Source organism: Amaranthus tricolor, chromosome 3, assembly GCF_026212465.1.
Source record: "Amaranthus tricolor cultivar Red isolate AtriRed21 chromosome 3, ASM2621246v1, whole genome shotgun sequence".
NCBI lineage: Eukaryota > Viridiplantae > Streptophyta > Magnoliopsida > Caryophyllales > Amaranthaceae > Amaranthus > Amaranthus tricolor.
This window is the reverse complement of record NC_080049.1, coordinates 34,259,949-34,285,091: the sequence shown is the minus strand read 5'-3', so window position 1 is coordinate 34,285,091 and position 25,143 is coordinate 34,259,949. Positions and strand designations below refer to the sequence as shown.

The following is a 25,143-nucleotide window of genomic DNA, read 5'->3' as shown; positions in this document are numbered from 1 at the left end:
TATTCTAATACTAACGAGTAAGGCTCAAATGGTAAGAAAAAATGGAAGCCAACAATTAGCCTGTAAAAAACAACTTATTGAGAAATCAATAGGTGAAAATCCAGACCCAGAAAAAAAACAAACTAAACAAAATTAAAAAATAAAAACATAATAAATTTTTTAAATAACTTCACCATTATAATTTCAATTATAAAAGGGAGGCTAATTATATTTTAGCTGCTTTTTGCTAATTATTCACTTTAAACAATTGCTACATTTAAATTTTTATTCTATTTTATGTGCTAAATTAATTCTTAATATCTCTTATTATGCACAATAAAACCCTCATAAATTGATTTTAGTAACTCTTGCATTGAGCCCTAGACTGACTTAAGCATGAGTAGCAGTTTAGTACCCTATTACTTTTAAGGGCCCAAATTGTTATATGCTCCATCTATTTGTTTTTAAATGTCCCATTTGTGTTTGGGTTACTATTTAACAATTACCTGTAGCTAGAATAGAGACAGAACGAAGGATAATTGATCATTAATTAAAAGAAGTAATTAATAATCGACCTAAATTAATTACCTAAGTTTTTTGTATCCATAGCATCATGAAGGATTGTGGAATGTCGAAGGAATTTTCTTATCTCAGGGCAAATAGAAGTCCAAGGTGCTTGCTTCAACATCTCCTCCACAAGGGTTGAGTAGCCTGCTCTTACGGCTAGCATTATGGGCATCATCTTATTCTTGTTCACTGCGTATACAAATTTTGGTTCAGGAAATTCCTTTACCAAATCAGAAGCCAATTCCTCATGTTTAAATTTGAGGGCCAAGTGCAAAGCTGTATCTTCATCATCATTTAAAATTATGTACGGGCATTTTTTTGATTCAAACACTAATGGCTTTTCTCTGATGAAGTCGATCAGCTTCTTAACAAAACACCTGTTGCCACGCATTGCCGTGACATGCAGAACTGTATTTCCATCCACACTGTTCGATGTAATAATGATGTTAGACATTTTGCAAATTAAACAGATTTACCAAGCTAACAAATTATATAACATACTTACTCTGTTCCACTATATATACTTACTATATTTGACTTTATATAAGTAATTTCATGTTTTTAATCATTTATATATTGAACTATACACATCTAAAATTTTAAAATAATTAATAATTTGCGATTAGACGATTTAAACAAGGTCCCACTTGACTATATTTTTTCTTTCACATTAACCGGAATAAATAAAATAAGTTTGAAGGATTAATAGTGTCAAAAACCGTTATGTAGCGAGTATTTCAGAACAGAAAAAGTAAAATTTATATAGTTGTTCCAATTTACAAATCATGGTTATAATTTGCGTATAGGACGCAAATTTATATTTTACTTATACTCCTTTCGTTCTTTACAGAAATTCTCATTTGTCATTTTAAAGTGTTCAATTTATTGTTGTCATAGAGAATCGTTCTATTTTATATCACAAACTTTACACAAAAATAATATTTTTCATTCTCACTTTAATATTTCCATATATCTTCCACAAACTTCATTTTAACATTTTTATATTTCTATGGTCATCTGTTAAGGAAATTTTGGAGATTTTAGGGAAATATCAATTTGTTTCCTTTTCCTAAGAGATTTACCATATATTTAGGCCTTAATTGTTATCATAATATCTTGATTGTAATCTAGAATATTTTCTTGTAACCTATATTAATCAAACTATGAAGCGATGGAAAGGCAAGACAATTAAATCGAAAATCAATTCTAATATGGTATCAGTCGCTCAGGATTTTACGATTCATATTTTAAAAAAAAAAAAAAAATGTACTGTACACGCTCTCAGCACCAGCAGCCATATCACCTCTTCTCTTCCCTCTTCTCTTCCTTCAACTAATGAACAGGTTGGGCATGTTTTCTCACCAGAACAATGGAAGATACTTGCTTCCTTCATTGGTAATAATAAGATATCTGATGATAGATTAACGGGTGAGTTTGGTTGCAATTTATGGATTATTGATACGGGAGCTTCCCGACATGTTACTTGTACCGATTCGTGGTTGTTTGATGTTCATAATGTCACTTGCTCGGTGGGTCTTCCTAATGGAAAATCTGTGGTCGCAACAAAGGAAGGATCCGTCTGTTTATCTGAAAATTTAATTCTTAAACATGTGCTTTTTGTTCCGGAATTATGTTGCAATTTAATTTCGGTCTCGCAAATTATTGATGATTTAAAATGTACTGTACAATTTACTCCTACTAATTGTGTTATACAGGACCAATTGAGGGAGCCGATTGGGACGAGCATTAGGAGGAATGGACTTTTCTACTTTGAGGGAACTAATCAGGCTCAACAAATCTTGGTGAATGCGGTATCCTCTACTTTGGATTTATGGCACAAAAGGATGGGTCACCCCTCTGAAAATGTAGTGAAGCTTCTTCCCACTGTTTCTAGTAGTAAGGGTAGTTTAAATAAAGTTTGTGATGTTTGTTTCCGTGCAAAACACTCTAGGGACAAATTCATTTTGAGTGACAATAAAGCCTCCAGAATATTTGAAAAAGTTCATTGTGATTTATGGGGTCCATATCGACACCCATCTTCCTGTGATGCAAGATATTTTTTGACTATTGTTGATGACTTCTCCAGAGCCATTTGGCTTTATTTGATGATTGATAAAACAGAAGTATTTAGTATGTTTATGTCCTTTGTGGCCATGATAAATAGACAATTTTCTCAAAACATTAAAGTGGTTCAAAGTGACAATGGAACTGAATTTAATTGTTTGCTGGATTACTTTAATGATAATGGGATTTTATTCCAAACTTCTTGTGTTGGGACACCACAACAGAATGGTCGGGTTGAACGAAAACATAAACATATTTTAAATGTTGCACGGGCTTTACGGTTTCAAGCAAACTTACCTATTTATTTTTGGGGGGAGAGTGTTTTAACTGCTGCACATCTCATTAATCGAACACCTACACCTTTACTCCAAAATAAATCACCCTTTGAAATCCTTTTTGATAAATTACCTTCTTATGATACAATTCGTACTTTTGGGTGTCTCTGTTTTGCCCACAACCAAAAGACAAAGGGGGATAAGTTTGCTAGTCGTAGTCGAAAGTGTGTTTTCATGGGTTATCCATTTGGTCAAAAAGGGTGGAAATTATTTGATCTGGATTCTAAGCAATTTTTTGTCTCTCGAGATGTGAAATTTTTTGAGGACGTCTTCCCTTTTCTTGATCCGGACACTACACATATCATTCCCGAACACATTGTTCCACTCCATAATTATGTGGATTTTGATTTTGCTGAATGCACTTCTGATTGTATACCCTCTTCTAGCCCAACTCTTTCACAGCCCAATTCCACAAATGACCCTCCTCTCACGCCCAACTCACAAATCCAACCTCAACAACATTCAAATCCACAATCAAACCTAAGCCTAACTACCATGCAGCCCACAATTCAGCCCGAAACACAACTCAGCCCAATTCCTCAGCAGCCTCTGCCCATAGATCAGCCCACTGCATCAGATCAGCCCAACCAAAATGAAATTGGGCCTGCTGTCCCAGATCAGCCCACAGATCAGTCCACCTCTTCACAAATAGCTCAGTCCCACGAAATGACCTTGGGCCGCGGTCTCAGACACAAGTTTCCTAATGTTCGACATAAGGATTATGTGACCCATACTATTGTACAGAAAAGTCCATCTCCTTCATCTGTCCCGTCCAATGGGCATCCTTCAGGTACTCCCTATCCTATAGCACATTACGTAAATTGTAACAGTTATTCTTTGCGTTATCGGAATTTTCTTGCAGCTATAATTTCAGGCAAAGAACCACGATCGTTTAAGGAGGCCATGAAAGATGAAGGATGGAGACGCTCAATGCAGGATGAAATACAGGCTTTAGAGAAGAATGGCACATGGACTATGGAGGATCTCCCTCCGGGTAAGAAGGCTCTTGGTAGTCAATGGGTGTATCGTATCAAATATAAATCCGATGGGAGTATTGAACGTCTTAAATCTCGCCTTGTTGTTTTCGGTAATCATCAAACCGAAGGGATGGACTACAATGAAACTTTTACTCCAGTTGCTAAAATGGTAACTGTTCGGGCCTTTCTTGCTATTGCTGCTTCTAAACACTGGGAGTTGCATCAGATGGATGTTCATAATGCCTTCCTTCATGGCGATCTTGATGAAGAAGTATACATGAAGCTTCCACCCGGTTTTACCTCATCATCCCCTACCCAGGTATGTCGTCTACGGAAGTCTTTATATGGGTTAAAACAGGCTCCTCGGTGTTGGTTTGCAAAGTTAGTATCTGCATTGAAAGATTACGGGTTCCTTCAGTCTTACTCGGATTATTCCTTATTCACTTACTCCCGTGGTTCCATTCAAATAAATGTTCTTGTTTATGTTGATGATCTGATTTTATCTGCGAATGATTCTACAGCCCTGCAAACCTTTAAAGCTTATCTGTCAGACTGTTTTCATATGAAGGATCTTGGGAGTCTGAAATATTTTTTGGGTATTGAAGTAGCTCGCAGCGCTACGGGTATCTTTCTTTGTCAAAGAAAGTATACTCTCGATATTTTGTCTGAAACTGGATTGTTAGGCTCTAAGCCTATCGGGACCCCGATTGTACAAAACCATAAACTTGGTTTAGCTACAGGTGATTTTCTGTCTGATCCTGAATCCTATAGACGGCTTGTTGGTAGATTGATCTATTTAGCAGTTACTAGACCAGATCTCGCTTACTCAGTACATATCTTGTCTCAATTTATGCATCAACCTCGCGCTGAACATTGGGAGGCGGCCTTACGTGTGGTACGCTACTTGAAGGGTACTCCAGGCCAAGGAATTTTATTGAGATCGGACAGTGATCTTCACTTGCAGGGCTGGTGTGACTCTGATTGGGCAGCCTGTCCTCTTACTCGCCGATCTTTAACAGGCTGGTTGGTTTTTCTTGGTCATTCACCTATTTCATGGAAGACTAAGAAGCAAAATACTGTCTCTCGTAGTTCTGCGGAAGCCGAATATCGATCCATGGCTACTATAACTTGTGAATTAAAATAGTTGAAAGGTATATTGCTTAGTTTGGGCGTCCAACACCCCAAAGCCATCAAATTGTTCTGTGACAGTCAGTCTGCTTCACATATTGCTCGAAATCCAGTTTTTCACGAAAGGACGAAACATATTGAAGTCGATTGTCACTTTGTTCGTGATGCAGTATCTACAGGTTTGATCGATCCTTCCTATGTTCCCACACATACACAGCTCGCTGATGTCTTCACAAAAGCGCTTGGCAAGTCACAGTTTGATGTTTTATTATCCAAGTTGCGCATCTTTTCTCCGGATGCTCCACCTTGAGGGAGGGTGTTAAGGAAATTTTGGAGATTTTAGGCAAATATCAATTTGTTTCCTTTTCCAAAGAGATTTACCATATATTTAGGCCTTAATTGTTATCATAATATCTTGATTGTAATCTAGAATATTTTCTTGTAACCTATATTAATCAAACTATGAAGCAATGGAAAGGCAAGACAATTAAACCGAAAATCAATTCTAATATCATCACATGTTTCCCACTATACTTATAAAAATATTTTTTTTATTAGTTACGATTTTCATATTTTTTTTCCACTAATTAATTATTTGTGTATATCACGTAAGAGAAATTGGGTATATATATATAATGATAGAATTAACTATTTATATTCCATGATTTCCTCAATTTCCTATTTTTTAGAAAATAAAATAGGAAATTAATTTTAGGTTATAATTTTAAAAATAAACATTTCAATTAACAACAATTTTTACTTGAGACCGTCTTTTGTAAAGACGGTTCTCAAAAGCACAACCCATTATGTTAATTTAAAAAAAAACTGACGCGCGCGTGTAACTGTAATGTGAAAAGTCACATAATATATTTGGGGTATAACAACATTTATTTGGGGTTATAACATAATATATTTAGTGTTATACCAGCATATATTTAGAGTTTATAACATAATTTATTTTGGATTATAACATAATATATTTGAAGTAATAACAATATATATATATATATATATATATATATATATATATATATATATATATATATATATATATATATATATATTTGAGGTTATAACATAATATATATGGGGTTATAACAACATATAATTGTGGTTATAACATAATATAATTAGAGTTGTAACAACGTATATTTGAAGTAATAATATAATATATATGGAGTTATAACAACATACATTTGAGGTTATAACATAGTATATTTGGTGTTATAAAAATACTATATCCTCAAACACAGACCATTATATACCCAACTATATATTATGTTATAACCCCAAATATAATATGTTATAACCACAAATATATGTTGTTATGATCTCATATATATTATGTTAAAACCTCAAATATATATATTGTTATAACTTCAAATATATTATGTTATAACCCCAAACAAATTATGTTATAATCCTCAAATATATGCTGCAATAACACCAAATATATTATGTTATAACGCCAAATAAATGTTGTCATAACTCCAAATATATATTATGCGACTTTTCACAGTACACTTACACGCGCGCGTCAGTTTTTTTTTTTAAATTAACATAACGGCCTGGGCTTTTGAGAATCGTCTTTAGAAAAGACAGTCTCTCAAGAGAGAAGCCATTCAATTAAATCAAGCAAAAATTGAAAATTTGAAATCTATAAGTGGTAAAATCAAAAAAAATGAATCAAATAATCCAAGTTTCAAAAATATTCCAAAAGTAAGCGTGAAAATTCAAAACATGAGGTTTGGAACTGCGAACAGCCAAATAGGAGAAAATAGCTGTTCGCAGTTACTAACTGTTTATGTTGTTTTTTGAAGGTAATTTTTAATTGTTTTTATAGCTTTATGTTGTTTTTTGAAGTAATGTTGTTGAATTAGTTGAATTTAATGTTGATAATATTATTAGAAATGTTGATGTTGATGTTGGTATTAGAAATATTATTTATGAACTTATGAATTGATTTATTATTTGGATTTTATGTGTAGTATATATATATGAACTTAGTTATATTATGGATTTTAATAATTTTTAGACCAAAAAAGATTATAATCAAATGAATATAATGTACGTGTATGGGCATGAAGTTGATGATGATGTTGATTTTCTTTGTATTAGTTAGAAAATGGTATCATTTCGCGTGACTATAGTATGTTTTAGGAATGGTTGTATTCGAGAAAGTCGTGGCAAAGTTCATTATGTTGGGGGAAGACGTAAGTTGTTTGCATACAATTCGAACATGGATTTGAACCATTTTAAACGTTTTATATGTTCTAAGATTGGATTGGACCTTACGAGAATTACCGTAAATATAAGTTTTAAATATGACATGAGAGGAGAATTGCTTGCCTTTCCTGTTGAGGATGATGAGGCTATAGATGCTATGTGGAAGCATTCAAAGTCCACACAAATTCCTTTTTTGGAGTTGTATGTAGAAGAAGTACCATTAGAATATGTAGTTGTTTCTAATCCTACTCCTACCCCTATGCCTGTTTTAACTCAGGAAACTGTAAATCCCGTCGTTTGTTCCGCATCTTGTACTTTTTCTCAACCCGCTATGAATCAAGTTCCAATTGATTCAATGGTTAACTTAGGAGAAATTGTTGAGATGGGACCTTGGGATGATAGAAATGAGAGTAATGAGCTCATTGACGATCCTTCTGAGGACGATGTGGATGTCGATGAGGATGCGCTAGCAAATGACATGACCCTAGGCAACATTCTTATAATCATTCCTCCTACACCTTATGCCCTATGTCCACCTTTAGACGAGTATTAGGAGGACAACTCATGGAGAACTTGGGCTTGTGATACCACATACACCGACGACGGAGAGTTTGAGAAGGGTATGATGTTTGATAGCAAGGAAGCTTTGTTGGAAGCTATCAGAGTGTATCATATTTGCAGAAATGTGGAGTACAGAACGGAGACCTCGAACCAAACTGTCCTTACCTTGAAGTGTAAGCGGGGTTGTTCGTGGAGACTTAGGGCTACGTTTGATTCTTATTTATCTTCATGGCGTATTGTTACTTATAAGGGTAAGCATGGTTCTTGTGAGACCTAATATTAGGACCTTCCAACGTACTTTTTGGGCCTTTAATCCTTGCATTGAAGGCTTCAATTATTGTAAACCTCTTATCGCCATTGACGGCATACACTTGTATGGTAAATATCGTCATACCTTATTGACTACCATTGCCCAAGATGGTGATAAGGGAATCTTTCCATTAGCCTTTGCCTTGGTAGAGAAGGAGAATATAAGTGCATGGTCGTAGTTCATGGCTTGTATTCGTAAGCATGTCGCACAGATGATGAGTTTATGCGTTATTTTTGATAGATACACGAGTATTTTAGCAACCATGGAAGAGACGAAGTGGAAACCACCTAATGCTTATCATAGGTTTTGCTTACGCCATTTGCTTAGCAACTTCAATCGTGCTATGGGTAATGTTCAGCTGAAGAAGTTGTTTGGTAAAACAGTTGAGCAAAGACAAGAAGTGAAGGTAATGAATGGTTTAAAGGCAATTGTGACAGCAAAACGAGAGGCAATTTTCTGGATTGATGATGTGGGTGATATGTCTAAGTGGTCGTTGTGTCATGATGGAGGTCATAGGTATGACATTACTAACATGAACTTAGCTGAAGTTTTCAACTATGTGATGAGGGGTGTATGTTTCTACCTTTGACAACACTTGTTGAATTCACCTTCTATCGGGTAAACGACTACTTTGTTCAAAGACATGAACGTGCAAGCGCATGGTTACTTGGAGAACACATTTACACATCGCATGCCACCAAGATTATCAATAGAAACACTGAGAAGGCAAATTTCCATGACATAATCGCATTTGATTATAGAATAGGTGTATTCGAAGTTAAGACTGGGAAGGGAATTAGAGGATCGTCAAAGGGGGGTAAGATTCAACAAGTAGACTTGAATCAAATGAAGTGCACATGTAACAAACTTGAGATATACCACCTACCTTGTTCACATGTACTTGCTGTTTGCATCAAACGACACCTTTCATATGAGAGGTTCGTGGATCCATGCTATACATCTCAAAGTAATGCAAGTACATACGAACATTACTTTATGCCAATGATCGATAAGAGGTCATGGCCGCAATACACGGGCTTTGAACTTAGACATGATCCCGATCAAATTCAGGGTAAAGGGAGGCCTAAGTCTAGGAGAATTACCAACGAAATAGATGAAGGTAGAAAGAAACGAACTAATTGTCGTCGTTGTGGGAGCAAAGGTCACAACACTAGAACCTGTAACTCAAGGTAATATATTATATATATTATACTAGCATGATAATCTATAACACATATAATAATGTTAAACTGACAACACAACTATATGATACATAATTACATAATAGTAATATTAACTAAAGCTACTGCGAACACAGCAGTAGAGGAGATGGATCTAGCAGCTCCAGGACCCCTTGACCCTAGTGTTTTGACTATGCAGCATGAGCATAGGATTACTCCTCTTTGGGATGCCCAGGTTAGGTGTACGATAGTTGTGATTTACATTTTACTAATGCTAACATACAAGTAACTTATTTATATGTCAATATTCATAGGTGTCCGATGCAGAAACGCTAGGCACCATCCAGATTCCGTTCCTTGGGTGATCGATGATAGGATCATCCCGTACTTGGAGCTAACGAGGTTATACGACTTTCACCTCGTTGCATACGACAGAGTTGACCGTGCCATTATCACAGCACTAGTCGAGAGTTGGCGTCAGGAGACACATACATTTCATCTCCCTCTAGGTGAGGCTACCATCACACTGCTTGATGTAGCCTTACTAATGCGACTTCCCATCGAGGGACATGCCGTGTGTACAGCCGGACGCCAGTTATCAGGCTGGCTTAACATGGTGCATCACATATTGAGAGAGCGCCCTCCATCGGAAGTCATCAGGGGGAGCGGTTTGCGCTGCACGTGGTTAGTTCAGACCTTCTCGCATCTCCCTGAAGATGCTGATGAAGGCACAATTTCGAGGTACGCCAAGGCGTACGTCTTATACTTGATAGGAGCTGTGTTGTTTGCCGATAAAACAAACAACTAAATACAGCTCCTTTACTTAATTTTATTTGACGACCTATGGGAGCGCATCGCCGAGTATAGTTGGAGCACCGCAGTCCTTGGATACCTGTATAGGACACTATGTGGTGCTGCCCACAAGAACGTCAAGGAGATTGCGAGACCAGTAGTCATATTATAGGTAATAAAAATAACATTTAATTCTAATCCGCTGTAGTTGAATTACATACTACTTACATTTCCAATGTTCAACTGTGGGCGTGGGAGCATATTCTTATCGGCCAACCTTACAGAACCGTTGGTCGTGGTGATACTGCTCCTTCACCACAACCCACACCAGATGCTGCGTATGGTTAAAGGTGAAATTTTGCACGCCGGACGCGCATGCACACCGGCACCGGTCTTGGATTCTACCGAGATCAGTTAGACCTTCTACGACCCAACCAGGTAAATATTTCAGTACTCATTAACATTAGTACAATTAAATTAACATATCACTTACATTCTCATAACATGTATTTTAGTTTTTGTGGGACCCATACCCTGTGGAAGCCTACGCAGCTGTACCCGAGCACTCGAGGATTCATTCAGGTGCATGGAGGGCTTCTGTGCCACTCATATGCTTCGAAGTACATCTACCAGAACGCGTACTGCACCAATATGGGTTGTTACAGGGCATTCCACCGCCTTGTGACACAGAACCCTAGTTGCACTAGATTCACGCAAAAATCCGGGTATGGCAAACTGGATAGACATCAACTGGCGTCACATCGCTCGTTGGGATGGTAGATTGGAACTGCTGGCACAAGGTGTGCCGATCGATGTTCATGGCGCACCTACTACACCAGACTACATGTCGTGGTTCCTCTCCATCACGCGCAGATGGATGGCACCACGTGCCATCATCGTAGCAGCACATTACGCACCTGTTGCGCTTACGATGACCCAATTTGTAAGTCTTCATTTGCATTTAAATGATTAAGTTGCCGATTACATAATATAATGTTACATACCTAAATATAAATTGCAGGCACAAGGTGCGGCAACAGTGATGCGGTACAGCCACGAGGAGCCGGTAAGGGAGATTGCGCATGGCATGCTCGTCGGCTCGCAGTTCCAGCACTTCATACCGGAAGTCGCTGCATAGTTCTCACCGACTACCGCCCATACGCACGTCTCATCTCCTGCTTATGACTATCATTTGGAGGAGATAGACCATTCATACCCCGTTGACGTTGCGGGGACCTCGCAGGTTGGGCCATCACAGCCATCACAGTACCAGTCCCCACCACTGCCAGAGCGACACCCGAACGCCTCTTACTATCTTAGGAGGCGTAAGAGACCAACTCAGTTGGATAGGGTAGATGAGGGTCGTGAACGTTAACGTTTAACTTTTAGAATAAGTTACTAACTGCGAACAGCCCCAAACCACAGGTTTGGGAATTTCACGTTACTTTTGGAATAAGTTTGAAAGTTGAATTATTTGGTTATTTTTTTGATTTTTTGACTTAAAGATTTCAAATTTTTCTATTGGCTTCTATTGAAGCTTTTGGGCTCCAATTTTCGGCCCACTTCATTTTCTTTCCAATATCTAGCACTATTTTCTTATTTCTATTTGGACACGGGTTTTTAGTCTCCTGACCTTATAAAATTAATTATTTTAAAATCTTCTTGGCCCTACTATTTTCATAGTACTTGCTAATAATTTTCATGGGATTAAACCTTAGTATAATTAAAACTTATAATTATACTTAAACTTTTATACATTAGTATACATCGTATACTTAATACTTTGACACCTTTTATACTCTAAATTATCTAACAGTTTCCATCCACACTGATCCATGATATCATTAATAATGATGTTAGACATTAGGGATGGACACGGGTCTTGGATCCTAAGGATCTAGACCCGACCCGAACCTAATTTTAAGGGTCTAGGTCTACCTATTTTTAGACCCTATGGATCTGGGTCCATGACCTTAGGGTCCGAATCTACATGTTTGAGACCCAAATTCGACCCATGGACCCATTTACATCTTTTTTAAAAAAACTATATATTAGCTATCATGTGTATTTAATTGTTTGATTTGAAATTTTGTTATATTTTTTAACATTGCGTGATTTTGAACATTGTCGGTTCATGTAATTTAAAACGTGGTCGTTGTATCTATACTTTAAGAATTAAAGACTTGATAAATATTTCAATATAAGAATTTGAATGTTGAAAAACTTCATATATTTCGCTCAATTAGAATAAAGTATTAGAAGATCCTCGTTAGTCGAAAATGTTTAAATAATTTTATGCGAATGGTCGAAAATTGCACTTCATAATATACTTTTAAAAAATTTTAGGAAAAAAAAAATTATTCAGGACCCAAATCCAAACCCTAAACACACCATACCCTAAGGGTCTGGGTTCGAGTCCAAAATTTTTAGACCCTACGGATCCGGGTCCGGGGCAAGGTCCAATAAAAAAATTAGGTCTGGATCTGGGTCTTGCTGGACGCGACCCATGCCCATCCCTAATAGACATGCATGCCGCAAATAAAGAGAAGGTTTTAGTAAATAACGGTTATTTGTGAGGTTAATAAATAACCCTTATGTGTTAAGTGTTAAGTAGGATTTGATAGGGTAAGAGTTTTGTTGTTTTATTTTATTTTTTTTGTTTTGTTAGTTTATTATTATTATTATTATTATTATTATTATTATTCTTTTTATCTTTTATGGTGATTTATAAATTACGGTGATTCCATTGATTATAAATTTTTGTAAACTAATCGAATTTACCAACCTAACAAGCTACATAACATATAATTTATATATTTTATATTTGTGCCAATTGATAATTCATGGTTATAATTTACATAGGGTATTTTAATCATTTATATTTTACTATTATTTCCAAAACCTTTTCAAATGTTTTATTTGCTTTTGGATTACTATTTTTCAACCACTTTTAATTTATATTTTATTTTTAATCCATGTATTTATTAAAATATAGTCAAATAAAATCTTATTTGATTCGTCTTAATATATAATTTAATAATATATAAGTAATTTTTATAATTGTTAGTTATACACACTTATCGCTATTGACTATTAAATTAGTATATTGACAAACAGGTAAATAACAAATACATGAGCATGACATCTGAAATGAAACTGTTGGATGTCATAATGATGTTAGACACTGACACTACTGTGATTTGTCTCCAGTTATAGAAATATTTTTATTTGAGGTATTATTGATCACAATTTTTTTAGTGACAAATGAGGATCGGTTGTTTAAAATATCCAATGCAATTGACCGAAATCTAATGACAAAAATTGGATATATGATCCGATCCCTTTAAAGCCAATAATTTAATATTGAATAGCCGGGATAAATCGGACTGGATATAATATCAATTTTGCACCAAATATCCGTAAAAAAAAAAGGGATAATCAGATAAAATATGGTCTTAAATACAAAATCAATCTTTGCATCGAATATATGCAAAAATGGATAATCCGATCAATATGGTGATAATAACCAGATATTTCGATTATCTAATTGAAATATCGGAAAAACAGACTCCGATCCAATTGTCCACTCTATCATTAATAAAAATCAATTTTGTTCCGAATAAAATATTCTCAACTAGCTTAAGGAAATATATAAATTATCTCAAAAAAAAAAATATATAAATAATGAATAAAATTAAGTTTAATTGAGAAATAACCTGTAAAACATCAAATTTGGGTTTGATTGAAGGAGTTGTACTGCAAGAACATGGTCTCCATTCCGTGCGGCTTCATGGAGTTGACATCCTTTCATTTTCTCATCATCTGTCGTATATTTTTCTCCCACTTCATCAACTGACAAACCCATCCTTGCAATTCTCATTTCTGCATCTGAAAGTCCTGCTAAATCTCGATATCTACACATATAAGACCTTTTCAAAAACTTAGATGCAAATGAAATGTAATTCTCAATAATTTCATCGTATTTTTGTATTTCGGTCGCCATACTTGCTTCAAATATAAAAGAGCAACACAGAGAGAAGTAAAAAAATTGATGGAACTTAAAATGATAAAAGAAAAAGAGCAAGGATCTAAAATAAACGGCAAGTTGGTGAGAGAATTATTACGGAAGTGGAATTGTGAAAGAAATTAAAAGCATAAGAATGAAAGAAGAGGGAGACTTTTACACTAAGTGAGAAAAATATCTGGGGAGAACTAGTGAGTGCATGGGTTATTGAGAAAATAATACATTTAGGGATGCAGGCGGGTCCCCGCCCATCGGGGAGGGGATGAGTCCCGATTTGATGGGTCATGGGGCGGGTACGGGTATAAAATTCATACCCACCACGGGGATGGGGATGGGGATGGGTTTTAGGTGATACCCGCCCCATCCCTGCCCCGCCCCGCCTCAAAATATGTACAAATTTTGGGAAATCGGGTACCCGGTATCCGGTTTATATTTTTTTAAAAAAAAAATTATTTTCAAATACTGGATTGATTTACTTTGGATGATTTTGAGTTGATGTTGAAATACTTTTGTTTTAGACATGTATATTTGTTTGAAACTTTGGTTATGTGTTTGTTTGAGACAAGGATTGAATATAAATATGTGGCACAGATGAGTATTAAGTGGGGATTTGACGGGTGGTGGGGCGGGAAAAATGGGTATTACACGGGGATGGATACCCAGATGGGTGGTGGGGCGGGGATGGTTTTAGATACAAACCCATCGGGGCGGGGACGGGAAAAAAATTATACCCGCCGCGGGGATGGAGATGGGGATGGGGATTGCATTAACAGATGGGGATGGAGATGATAATTCCAATACCCGCTCCGTCCCGCTCCGTTTGCATCCCTATACATTGCTTATTTTATAGGAAGGAGATTGACAAATCACAAGGAAATTTTGAGATCATTACTATGTGAAAGGGGCTCAATCTATGATTAGCTTATTCACCATGTGTTCGTGCGAGTCATCCATCAAGTTGATTTCAGATCACGTATTTCGAGTTCAATAAAAATTAAATTTTTTATTTACAATGATTTTTATATAATTTAAATTCAATTGAAAGTTAAATTCGATAAAACAATCGAATAAATATCAAATTATCGCATCCGTTTTAAACATCTCAACCTATAGACCCTATATTATTCCTTTTATCCTAAAAGGTTTGTTCCATCCATTTGACAACTAAAGCACTTCCAACAATTATTAAATGCCATAAAACTCGTGGTACATACTATATAGGTAGTTATACATAAACATAAGGCTAGTTTAGTAATTACAATAAAGATATTTTTTTATTGTTTTTTTATAATTATAAAGTACTTCTTTATGTCTAAATTTAAAGGGCACATTCGATTAAAAAAAAAAAACTGTCACAAATTAGTCAAATGAAGTATATGTATTTGGACAAAGGAGTATATACAAAACCCCCACGACGCATTTATAAAATAATTAAGTGATAGTTAACAAGTATGTGAAGTATATGGCATATATATAATCAAAACTCTTCTGATCTCGAACAAACTGAATATTTAATTATTACTTGTTTCCATTGATTTATAGTAGGATTCTTCCAAAGATAGATTGTGTTGACATTATAAATAATAAAACAATTGTAGTACTAGAAAGGGCAAGTTTATGTTCAAGAAAAGGTTTCCCAATTAACTAGTCTCGGCAACTATATCAATTACCTCATATTTAGTTTCAACACTAAAACGAGAAATTTTTTGAAAAAAATTATCAGAGAAGAAACTACAACGAAAAACCTAAAATTTCCAGCATAAAAACCCTATAGAGAGATAAAGAAATCAGATGATAAATAACTTTTTGTTAAACTTCATTTAATTAATAAATCAATCAAGTAAGATTAATCAGTAAATATATATACAACTCGTCTTGTATATATGAGACCTTCTCACTATGAGACGGACCCAAATAATTAACCCATTACTTTTATTGATTACTTTAAGATCGTAAGTGATCGTTTTAAGATTATAAGTAATCACTCTAAGACTAAAAAAATAATTATTTTAAAATTATAAGTGATCACTTTAAGACAAAACGTGTATATTGGGTCAACCCAATAAAAATCTTGTGTAAACTTTAAACAATTAAAAAATACAAAACATGCTTATTAATTAATAGAGTTGTTAATGTAAACTTTAAACAATTATCATCTGTTCATTTCCCTACCAATCAACTTATTTTAATGTAAATAGGTAGTTGGGTGGTCAAATTAATTAATACTAGTATAAAAGTACGTGTAATGCATGAAGTTGTTAGTATAATAGTATGAAAGAGAATGACTCGGACCCGACAATGGTAGAATTATGAGTAGAAAAACAGAGTATAAACAAGAGACACAACAAACAACAACGACAATGTGTTTATGAGATATCTAATGATACCTCCCCCTCAAATGATGATTACTTTCATTAATCTATTCAATAATACATTAATGACTAACCAAACACACTTGAGAACAAGCTCTCAAGATAGTGATTCCATTCAACAATAGAGATCACCCACAATCTAATACATAGAAGAAGAAACTCTCTTGGTTCTCAAACCATAGCCTTTCTAATGTGTATTAGCCTTACTCTCTTGCTTCTAGTAATGTTCTAAGACTCTCTTATATAACTAACACATATTAGAAGTCCTAGGACCAATGGCTTAAAGCCCAAACAAATCCCGCAACTAAAACACAAAGTTGCAAAACTCGTGTACTGGAGCCTGCTTGATCGAGCAGACCCGTTCGACCAGTCAAGCGCTACTCCAGAGCCTTCTGATGAGCTGCAGCAACTTGGTTCGACCCTTCACTCGACCTACCCAAGCTCGCTCGACCATTCGAGTGCCTCAACAGTGAGCTTCTGACTGTTGCTTCCTTGGTCAAGTAATCACCATCACCTCGAGCCTTGCCTTGACCATCGTGAGATTTGGTGCTTGGCACAACAATCTCCCCCTCAAGCCCAAATCTCTCATCATCATCAAATGACACCTTCCTTGGTGTCCTAATCACAACCTCGACATATGATTTGAGTCTTGGCTCCCCCTCAAGACCAAACCCATCATCAACCTTCTTTGTGCACCACCTATCATTGTGGCCACCATCATCAAATGTCACCCTCCGTGACTTAGGCCTTGCATCCCTCTCAACATGATGCAAACCTCCACTCCTTAGCAACACATGGCCATTGTTTCCCATCACTCCCTTTAAGTACACTAAGCACTCCTTTGTCACCTTCAAGACTCCATCACTTTGTGTCTTCATGGTGTACCCAATCTTCTCTAATCTCCTTAATGAGATTAGATTCCTCATCATCTTAGGAATGAATCTCACACCCCTTAGCTTCCTCACAATGCCATTATGCATTCTCAAATGCACCTCACCAATGGCCTCAACCACAACTTCCTCACCACTAGGCAAGGTCACTCTCTCATGCTCACAAGCCATCACCCTTGTAAACAAGCTCTTGTCTCAACAATATGATATAGGCGTACGGAGTCAAACACCCAATCACTACAATTATCACACTTGGCCAATAGCATGTGACCATTGTCAACATCACCCTTGGTCGTCTTCACTAGACCCTCATCAATGTTTGGGAGCTCACTCTTCTCTACAACCCCTTTTTTCAAAGTTATTGTCTTTCTCACCTTCTCAAATGAAGCTTCACTCTTCTTCCCTTTGAGCTTCTCTCCATCACCAACCTCTATTTTGGCTTCTTCATCTCCCTCAAAAGCTTCAAGCTTCTAAGGTCCTTCTTCAACTTATTGCAAGTGTATTGAATATGGCCTCTCTTGTGACAATGGAAGCACACTCTATCCCCATACTCAACCCTTGCCTTCTTGATTCCGATTTTCCTCTCTTTTGATGGATTTCTCTCAATGACCTTTCCATCTCCCATAGATGGAGTATCATCAACCTTCATACCAACTCCCATGGATAGTACTTCCTCAACAATGCTACTACACCTAGTAGCTCTCTCTAGCTTTTAAACTCTTAATAACAAAGACTCTATCACTAGTCTTTGCTCTACCACCATTGTTAATAAGCTCTCCTTCTCTCTTGAGAACTCCATTAACAGTCTCTCCATCTCTTGATTACCCACTGATTTTCTCTCTCCCAAGGTTTCAACAAATCCTAATGGCTTCAACAAACCATCTAAACACTTCTCAACTTATACCATCTCTCTTCAAACACCTCAACAGTGAGCTTCTGGCTGCTGCTTCCTTGCTCATGTAATCATCATCACCTCGAGCCTTGCCTTGACCATCATGAGATTTGGTGCTTGGCACAACATAGTATATTGAAATTTAATTAATGTTATCAATATAAAATTATAATATTTTTTATAAAATTATAATATTTTTTATAATATAGATAGAGGATTTAAAATATATTGTGCTTTTAATTAAAAATTATTAGGTTGTTAATATAAGTATTAAATTATAGTTCTTATATTTTTTTAAGACAAATTTGGATAATCTTTCAACAATATTATCATAATGATTTTTTATCATTGTCAAAATAATTTTTGATTATCATGTATTTTTTATTTCTTGATGAAATATTTTTACAAATAAAATTTTGATGAAGAAACTTTATTAATTAGCAAATACTTCAAAATAAAAAAGCAAATATATATTCTATGAAATTTTAATTTGAAATTTTATGTGGCTTTCTTTACTAAAAAATATTAAATTCTAAAAATATTTAAATGACTATATCTTATTGTGATATACTACTCATATATTAAGGAATAGATTGATGTTAACTTTAGTAGGAATTATATTGAAAACTATATCTTGCAGTGATATAAAGTACAATCTTTTTATTTGATTGTATGATATGATGATATTATATGATTAGTGTTTGGTTGCGATGCTCTAAGTTAAGCTTGAAAAGAATTGATAAACAACTCATGTTAACAAGATACATTTTTTTATGGGAGCACATTTGCTTGATCTCATGGGAAGTTTTCTCAACTTTGTACGAGTAAAACCAAACTGGAGCTGAAAAGACATGTGTTAGGTTGAAGAGTCAATCTACAAGCCTTCATGTTTAGTTATTATTGGTCCAATGGGGATGGGGTGTTACAAGTGATATTAGAGTCAGATTTAAATCCTGAGACTTATGGATTATGGGCCTACTACGCTGGTAATCTTTTGGGAAATTTTCTAAATTGTGCATAAGTGAGGCCAAAGTGTGATAAAAAATATTTACCTTAGTTTATTAGGTCAGCCTACAATTCCCCATGGGTAGTAATCGTCAGTCCAGCGGTATTACATTGGTAAATTAGTTGATCGATAGTAGCTGCTCTAATAACGGATTCAACATCAGCTAGTCACACCAAATATAATCAGCTTGTCAAACTAGTCGCTCGCCAATGATTGATAAAATTCTTTATTACTCCAAACACTATATTGACTAATAAAATGGATGACAATGACAAAACTTGATAGAAAAATAAATTAATTAAATAAAATTAGGAGTTGTTGCCAAAAAAATGAGTCCTTCCAACTAAACCAAAACACTTTAAAATATTATATTTGACGAACAAGAAGCTATAAATAAATAAAAAAAATAAAAAATGACTAAAAAAGCCATATTATACCAACACCTCCCTAGACCTATGGAGTATGGACCTATATCCAACATTTCACTTACAAAACTAATATTTTGACGCCAGAGCCAAATGATAGTTGAATAACATGTGACTATGTGAGTACGTAATTAAGAAGGTGACAAAATATCTTGGCTTCAGACTTCAAATCGCATTATTAAAACAATATATCTAACACTTCACACACAAAACTAACATGATTGTTGGTATATTTTATTTAAAATTTATTTAATTAAGAAAATAATCTTTCAAATTAATAAATTGTTTTCTTACCTAATCTCGCAGGCTGGCATGTGGAAGGCAAGGACAGCATGTCAAAATTATTGCATGTTGTTATATCTTTCAGCAAATTCAATGCTGACACGTGGCGGAAAAATTTTTTAAAAATAAGATGACCGTTCGAACCGGTCACAAAATAATAAATTTTGCCAATCTTTTTTGTATAACCCGTCTTAACTTAAATCACCATTAGTTATTAACTCCAATTTGATTATATGACCTTTAAATAGTAGAGTTATGTATGAGCTGACTACTGACCGACTAAAAAAAATCTCAGATCGAATTATCAAACGATCGAATCGCTCGCTTGTTCGATTTCAAGGGAGAGATACCGCTTCAAATGTCATCAAATGATGAGATGATCCACAATGAATTCACCCACATAACATATTCACATGCTAACATTTATATCTCTTGAATGAACAAACTTTTGTTTCAACCACATAACATATTCACATGCTAACATTTATATCTCTTGAATGAATAAACTTTGTACTACTCCGTCCTTAGAGTATTTGGTGTATTTTTAAAAAAGTGTTAATAAATGAAAAAAAAGAAAATTAATTGTATGGATGAAATTAAATCAGAGTTGAAATTTGTAGACGAGATTAAAAGAAACTGATTGATCATTGTCAAAAAATAAAAATGATGCAAAATAAATGGGACGCACTAAAATGAAAAATGATGCAAATTCAATGAGATGAAGGGAATACGAATTTGAGTATCCCATGTTACTAGGAAATCAATATATATGCGATTGTCGTTTTCCTAGTATCTCGATTCTCAAATGAATAAACTTTGTACTCTACTTAATTTCCTATCCTTGTCACACGGCTGCATTTTTTATAAGTCAATAGCAAACAAAATAAATTTAACTACTATAGAAATAAAATATATAAAAATAAAACTCCTTTTTCTTTTTCCTCTCCAAATAAATCAATTCGCTATTTTACCATCTAAATTTTCCTACACGGCACACCCTGGAAGTCGGCTATCGTCAGCTGGCAAGATGGCAAGGCAACTGAAGTATTGATTCTCACCTCTTTCTTATGATTCGATAGTCGATATTTGGCAACTGGTAGGAGTACTTAGTTTTTCTTTCTTTGTGAATTCATCATAATCGTAGAAATGGGAATTTAAGCACAATAGTCAGGTAAAGAATATCTTCAAGAATTTAGTTTATGAAAGTTGGATTTAAATAAAAGATTTTAAATAGGAATTTTAATTGTGGGTAATGTTGTCTTGCTACTGCTATGTTGGTTGTTGTTTTCTCATGTGTGTTGTGTTACATGAGAGGAAAATATCTGCTTTAATCAATTTGTGTTTCCTCCATTTGTGAGGTCGATTGAATTTTATTGTCTTGCTATTATTTGGTAAAGTCAGTTGTTATTTTTATTAAGGCTTTTCATTTATGATTCTTGTATGACGTTATTTTGGATGATATTATTTTTATAAGTTGGACATGTTTTGAACTCGGCTCTGATATTAGATCCGCGGTATATAGGGGATTCAAATTCGGATCATTAAATTGAGACCGGCAGATCAAATATGGGTCTTATTCATGTAAACGCATTTAGATTCGAGTCCATTTTGATCTGTTTCAGATTCAACCTATTGCCATCCCCAGTAGCGACAAATAGTAAAGCCCTTTGTTAATTCAACCTGTTTATAAATTTTAATGATTCAATCACAGTTTAGCCTGTGTTGTTATTTGCTGATGCGTGCTTGGTTCCACTTGCCGCATTCATCGTTACCCTCTCTTTAAAGGGGATGATATAGTTTGTTCATCATTACCCTTCTTGGACCCTAACTTCTATGAATGAGAATTCTACTGGATTGATGATAATGATGGTGAAAATTATTGCAAAATGAAAATAGAATCATTGTTGTTCTTACGGAATATAAATATTACACACATGACACATTTAGATAATTCAAAAATAAAGATCATTTCCCCCAACATTAGAACATCCAAGAGATTTTCATGAGCCAGAAAAGTCAAAAACAAGTACACAATGTCTTAGGTATGCTCAACGGTTTTCTTTTCACACACTAACAACAACAACAACAAAATCTTAGAGAAGAAAAACCGTTTTACCGGATTTTTGATATAGGAAGGATTGTAAAGTGGAATAGAAAGACCAAGCACAATTAGAACAAAGAGCGATCCCATTCCAAAAACCACATACGAAAGCCAAGTTATGGTCTTCAACACTGCAAATAGGCCCATCATGAAGGCTAAGGACATCATAGCTAGTGAAATTATAAGCAATGGCATTGCGAATCTCATGGAGATCAAAACCAACTTAAGGTCACCCAATTGAGCCCAAATAAGGCTCACAACAACCAAAATTGAGCTGTACATTGCAAATGTATTGGTGAATACAAACACCTTGAACGCCCAATTTTGGGTTAGCACAACCATACCTTTGTTTGGATCAGATTGCTCGTATCCTCCTGGAAGAGTGAACCCTGCTGCAAATGTCACAGTTGCCACCAGTGTGGCTACTAGTAAAAGAGTGTCGACTCTACCCTTGTAGGTTTCCAACTCATATTTGTCGTTCTCTTTATTAATTTTCAACACTTCCATTCCTTCCCTTTTCACAAACTTAATCCTTGTTGATTGTGTGCTTCGTGGTGCATTGACATACCTCAGCGTCATCCAAGTTAGACGCTGTAAAAGAGAGGTGTGAGACAATAAGCAATAACGATTTGTTTAATCAACTAAGAGATGGAAGTCAAAAGGCAAAAATCAAGAAAAATCTTGGTAGAATACCATTTGACATAGTACATACCGCTTCAAAAGTAGGCAATGATCCACAATGAATCTCAGCCAAATCAAGAGCTGTTAACCCGTCTTTGTTCTTCAATTTGCACTTGCATCTCTTGTCCCTCGTTAAAAGGTACACTACCCTTGGATGGAAGTGTTGACTTGCCAAATGCAAAGGAGTGTTTCCATCTACATCTTTTTGATTGATGAAAATTTCCAAGTCTAAGTCATTCCAATTTTTCAAGACATGAGAGACTGCTTGAGATCTGCCACTTGCAGCCGCTAAATGAAGGACATTTTGATCTTTATTATTTAGCAATTGCTTCGCTTTGCCTAGTATATTGATGACCTCTATATTTCCTCCACTTGCTGCTTTGTGAATTGGTAAGGAGCCTTCCTTATCAATTTCGTATGCACAATCCTCGAATTCCTTGTCCTGCATCAAGTACTCAACCACTTCAAGGTTACCTGTCAAGGCTGCATAAGGCAGTGGTGTTCGACCTTCTTCGTCCAACGAGTACTTGATCAAATCTTTGTGATTGCTCAGTAGCTCATGTAGGATAACTGCGCCCACATTGTTTCAAACCTAAGGATCAATTGAATGATGCTAATCGAAATTCTTTAGTTAATTAGATCAAGAACAAAACTATTATACGATCAAAGCTAAGGGTGATAAGAATTACCTGTATTACCAGTATCAATGGCAGCATGAACAAGAGATTTTCCATTGGAAAGAGCAGCCATTGCATCCCGCTTGTCCTTGGTGTAAGAAAGCATATTCTTGACTAGTGTTTCATAACCAAACTTGATAGCCAAATACAAGGGAGAAACCATCTTATAATTCAACTGATAACACGCTTCCGGATACTCTTCAAACAAAAATTGTGCCATATTTTCTCTGTTCTTTTGTAACGCAATATGCAGCACTGTGTTTCCATCTTTATTTTTTGACCCCAACAGTGCCTTGCTAAAACCATTGTGTGCTGTAAAAGCTTTAAGTACTTTACAATGGCCGGCTTTCGCAGCAGAATGGAGAGCAAGATCGTCCTCATTGTTCTTCCAACTGATCACCTCTTCACAGCTGGGAAGAATATGTTTAATTAGCTCGTCTTGCCCCGCACCTGCTGCAATATGAAGCACCGAGTTTTTTAGTGTGTTACACTTGTACTTGCTGACATTATTATACTTTAAAGCTACATCTATACTTCCATTCACCAACAGTTTGTACAGCTTTCCATCAATTGGGATGGAATAATTTTCGCCTGGATCATATTCATACATAGGGGTTGATGAATTTGAAGGACGCTTTTTTTTTTGCTTTTATTTTATTTCAATCAATACAAGTTCTGTAATTTTAAACCTTTATAAGTCAATGCTGTGGCTGGCAGCCAATTATTGATTTATAATAACAATAAATAATAAATGCTTGGCAGGTGAACGATCTCTTTCTTAATAACTTTTCACACGTATTGAAATACAACCTTTAAATTTAAATTATGAAGTTCCTATATCGCAAACAGAGGTGTTTAACGGGATGGGTCGATTCAACGAGTCAAGGGTTAAGGGTTGGGTATTAATGGGTCTTTAGCGCATCGGGTTAATAATTGGGTCATTGACGGGCCTTGGTGTCAAGGATCGAGGCCGGATTGGGTCGGATAATTATAGGAATTGGTCGTGAAAAAAATTTTACATCTTTTTAATTTGTTATGAATGGTATCATGTGTGACTTCAGTGCACAATTGAAGTGTGTATTCATGTGTGTGACTCTTGAGTTGTGGAATCCAAAAGGGTGTAATTATGTGGAAGAGTATTCATGGAATTATTGGTGTTAATGAAGGTTAATGAAGAAGTATAAAGGACTTGGTTTATGATTGCTCGATCAGAATTCTGGCAGAGGAAGCAGAATGGTCGCTCAACCTACCCGCTCGACCGAGCGAGCCTTATTGGTTGGTCGAGCGGTCAGACAGAATGTATCCAGAAGGTATCTGCTGCTCGCTCGACCGAGCGAGCTCTCTGTTCCAGTCGAGCGGTTTTTCTGATGTGCATGGAATGATATTTTCGACCTTTCTCATACTCACTCAAATAAAACATCAAACACAACCCCTAAGCCAAACACATAGCCTTTTGCTTTTATCTCTTACACAATTGTAATACTTTATTTGTAAGTGTTATTTATACTCTTTTGATATAATATAAACGGAAACTACACACCTCGGAGGACGTAGCCATCATTGGGTGAACCTCCTTAAATCTTTGTGTCTCTTTTTGCTTAGTTTACATTATCAAACATTGTTTTGTTCATTGTTGTTTGTATCGTTCTTAACATCATAAACATTTCATTTTT

At 35.4% G+C, this 25,143-nt stretch overlaps 1 protein-coding gene across 1 annotated transcript; it reads right to left on the bottom strand.

The window, feature by feature from the left end:
* Window positions 1–21,892: 21,892 nt before the first annotated feature.
* LOC130808798 (protein ACCELERATED CELL DEATH 6-like) lies at window positions 21,893–24,178 on the bottom strand. The gene is made up of 3 exons (XM_057674303.1): window positions 23,483–24,178; window positions 22,825–23,363; window positions 21,893–22,703 (listed from the first exon to the last, which is right to left on the bottom strand). Exons 1-3 carry the CDS (start codon window positions 24,078–24,080, stop codon window positions 22,050–22,052), a joined length of 1,791 nt encoding a protein of 596 aa, XP_057530286.1. The 5' UTR covers window positions 24,081–24,178; the 3' UTR covers window positions 21,893–22,049.
* Between the last annotated feature and the right edge of the window lie 965 nt (window positions 24,179–25,143).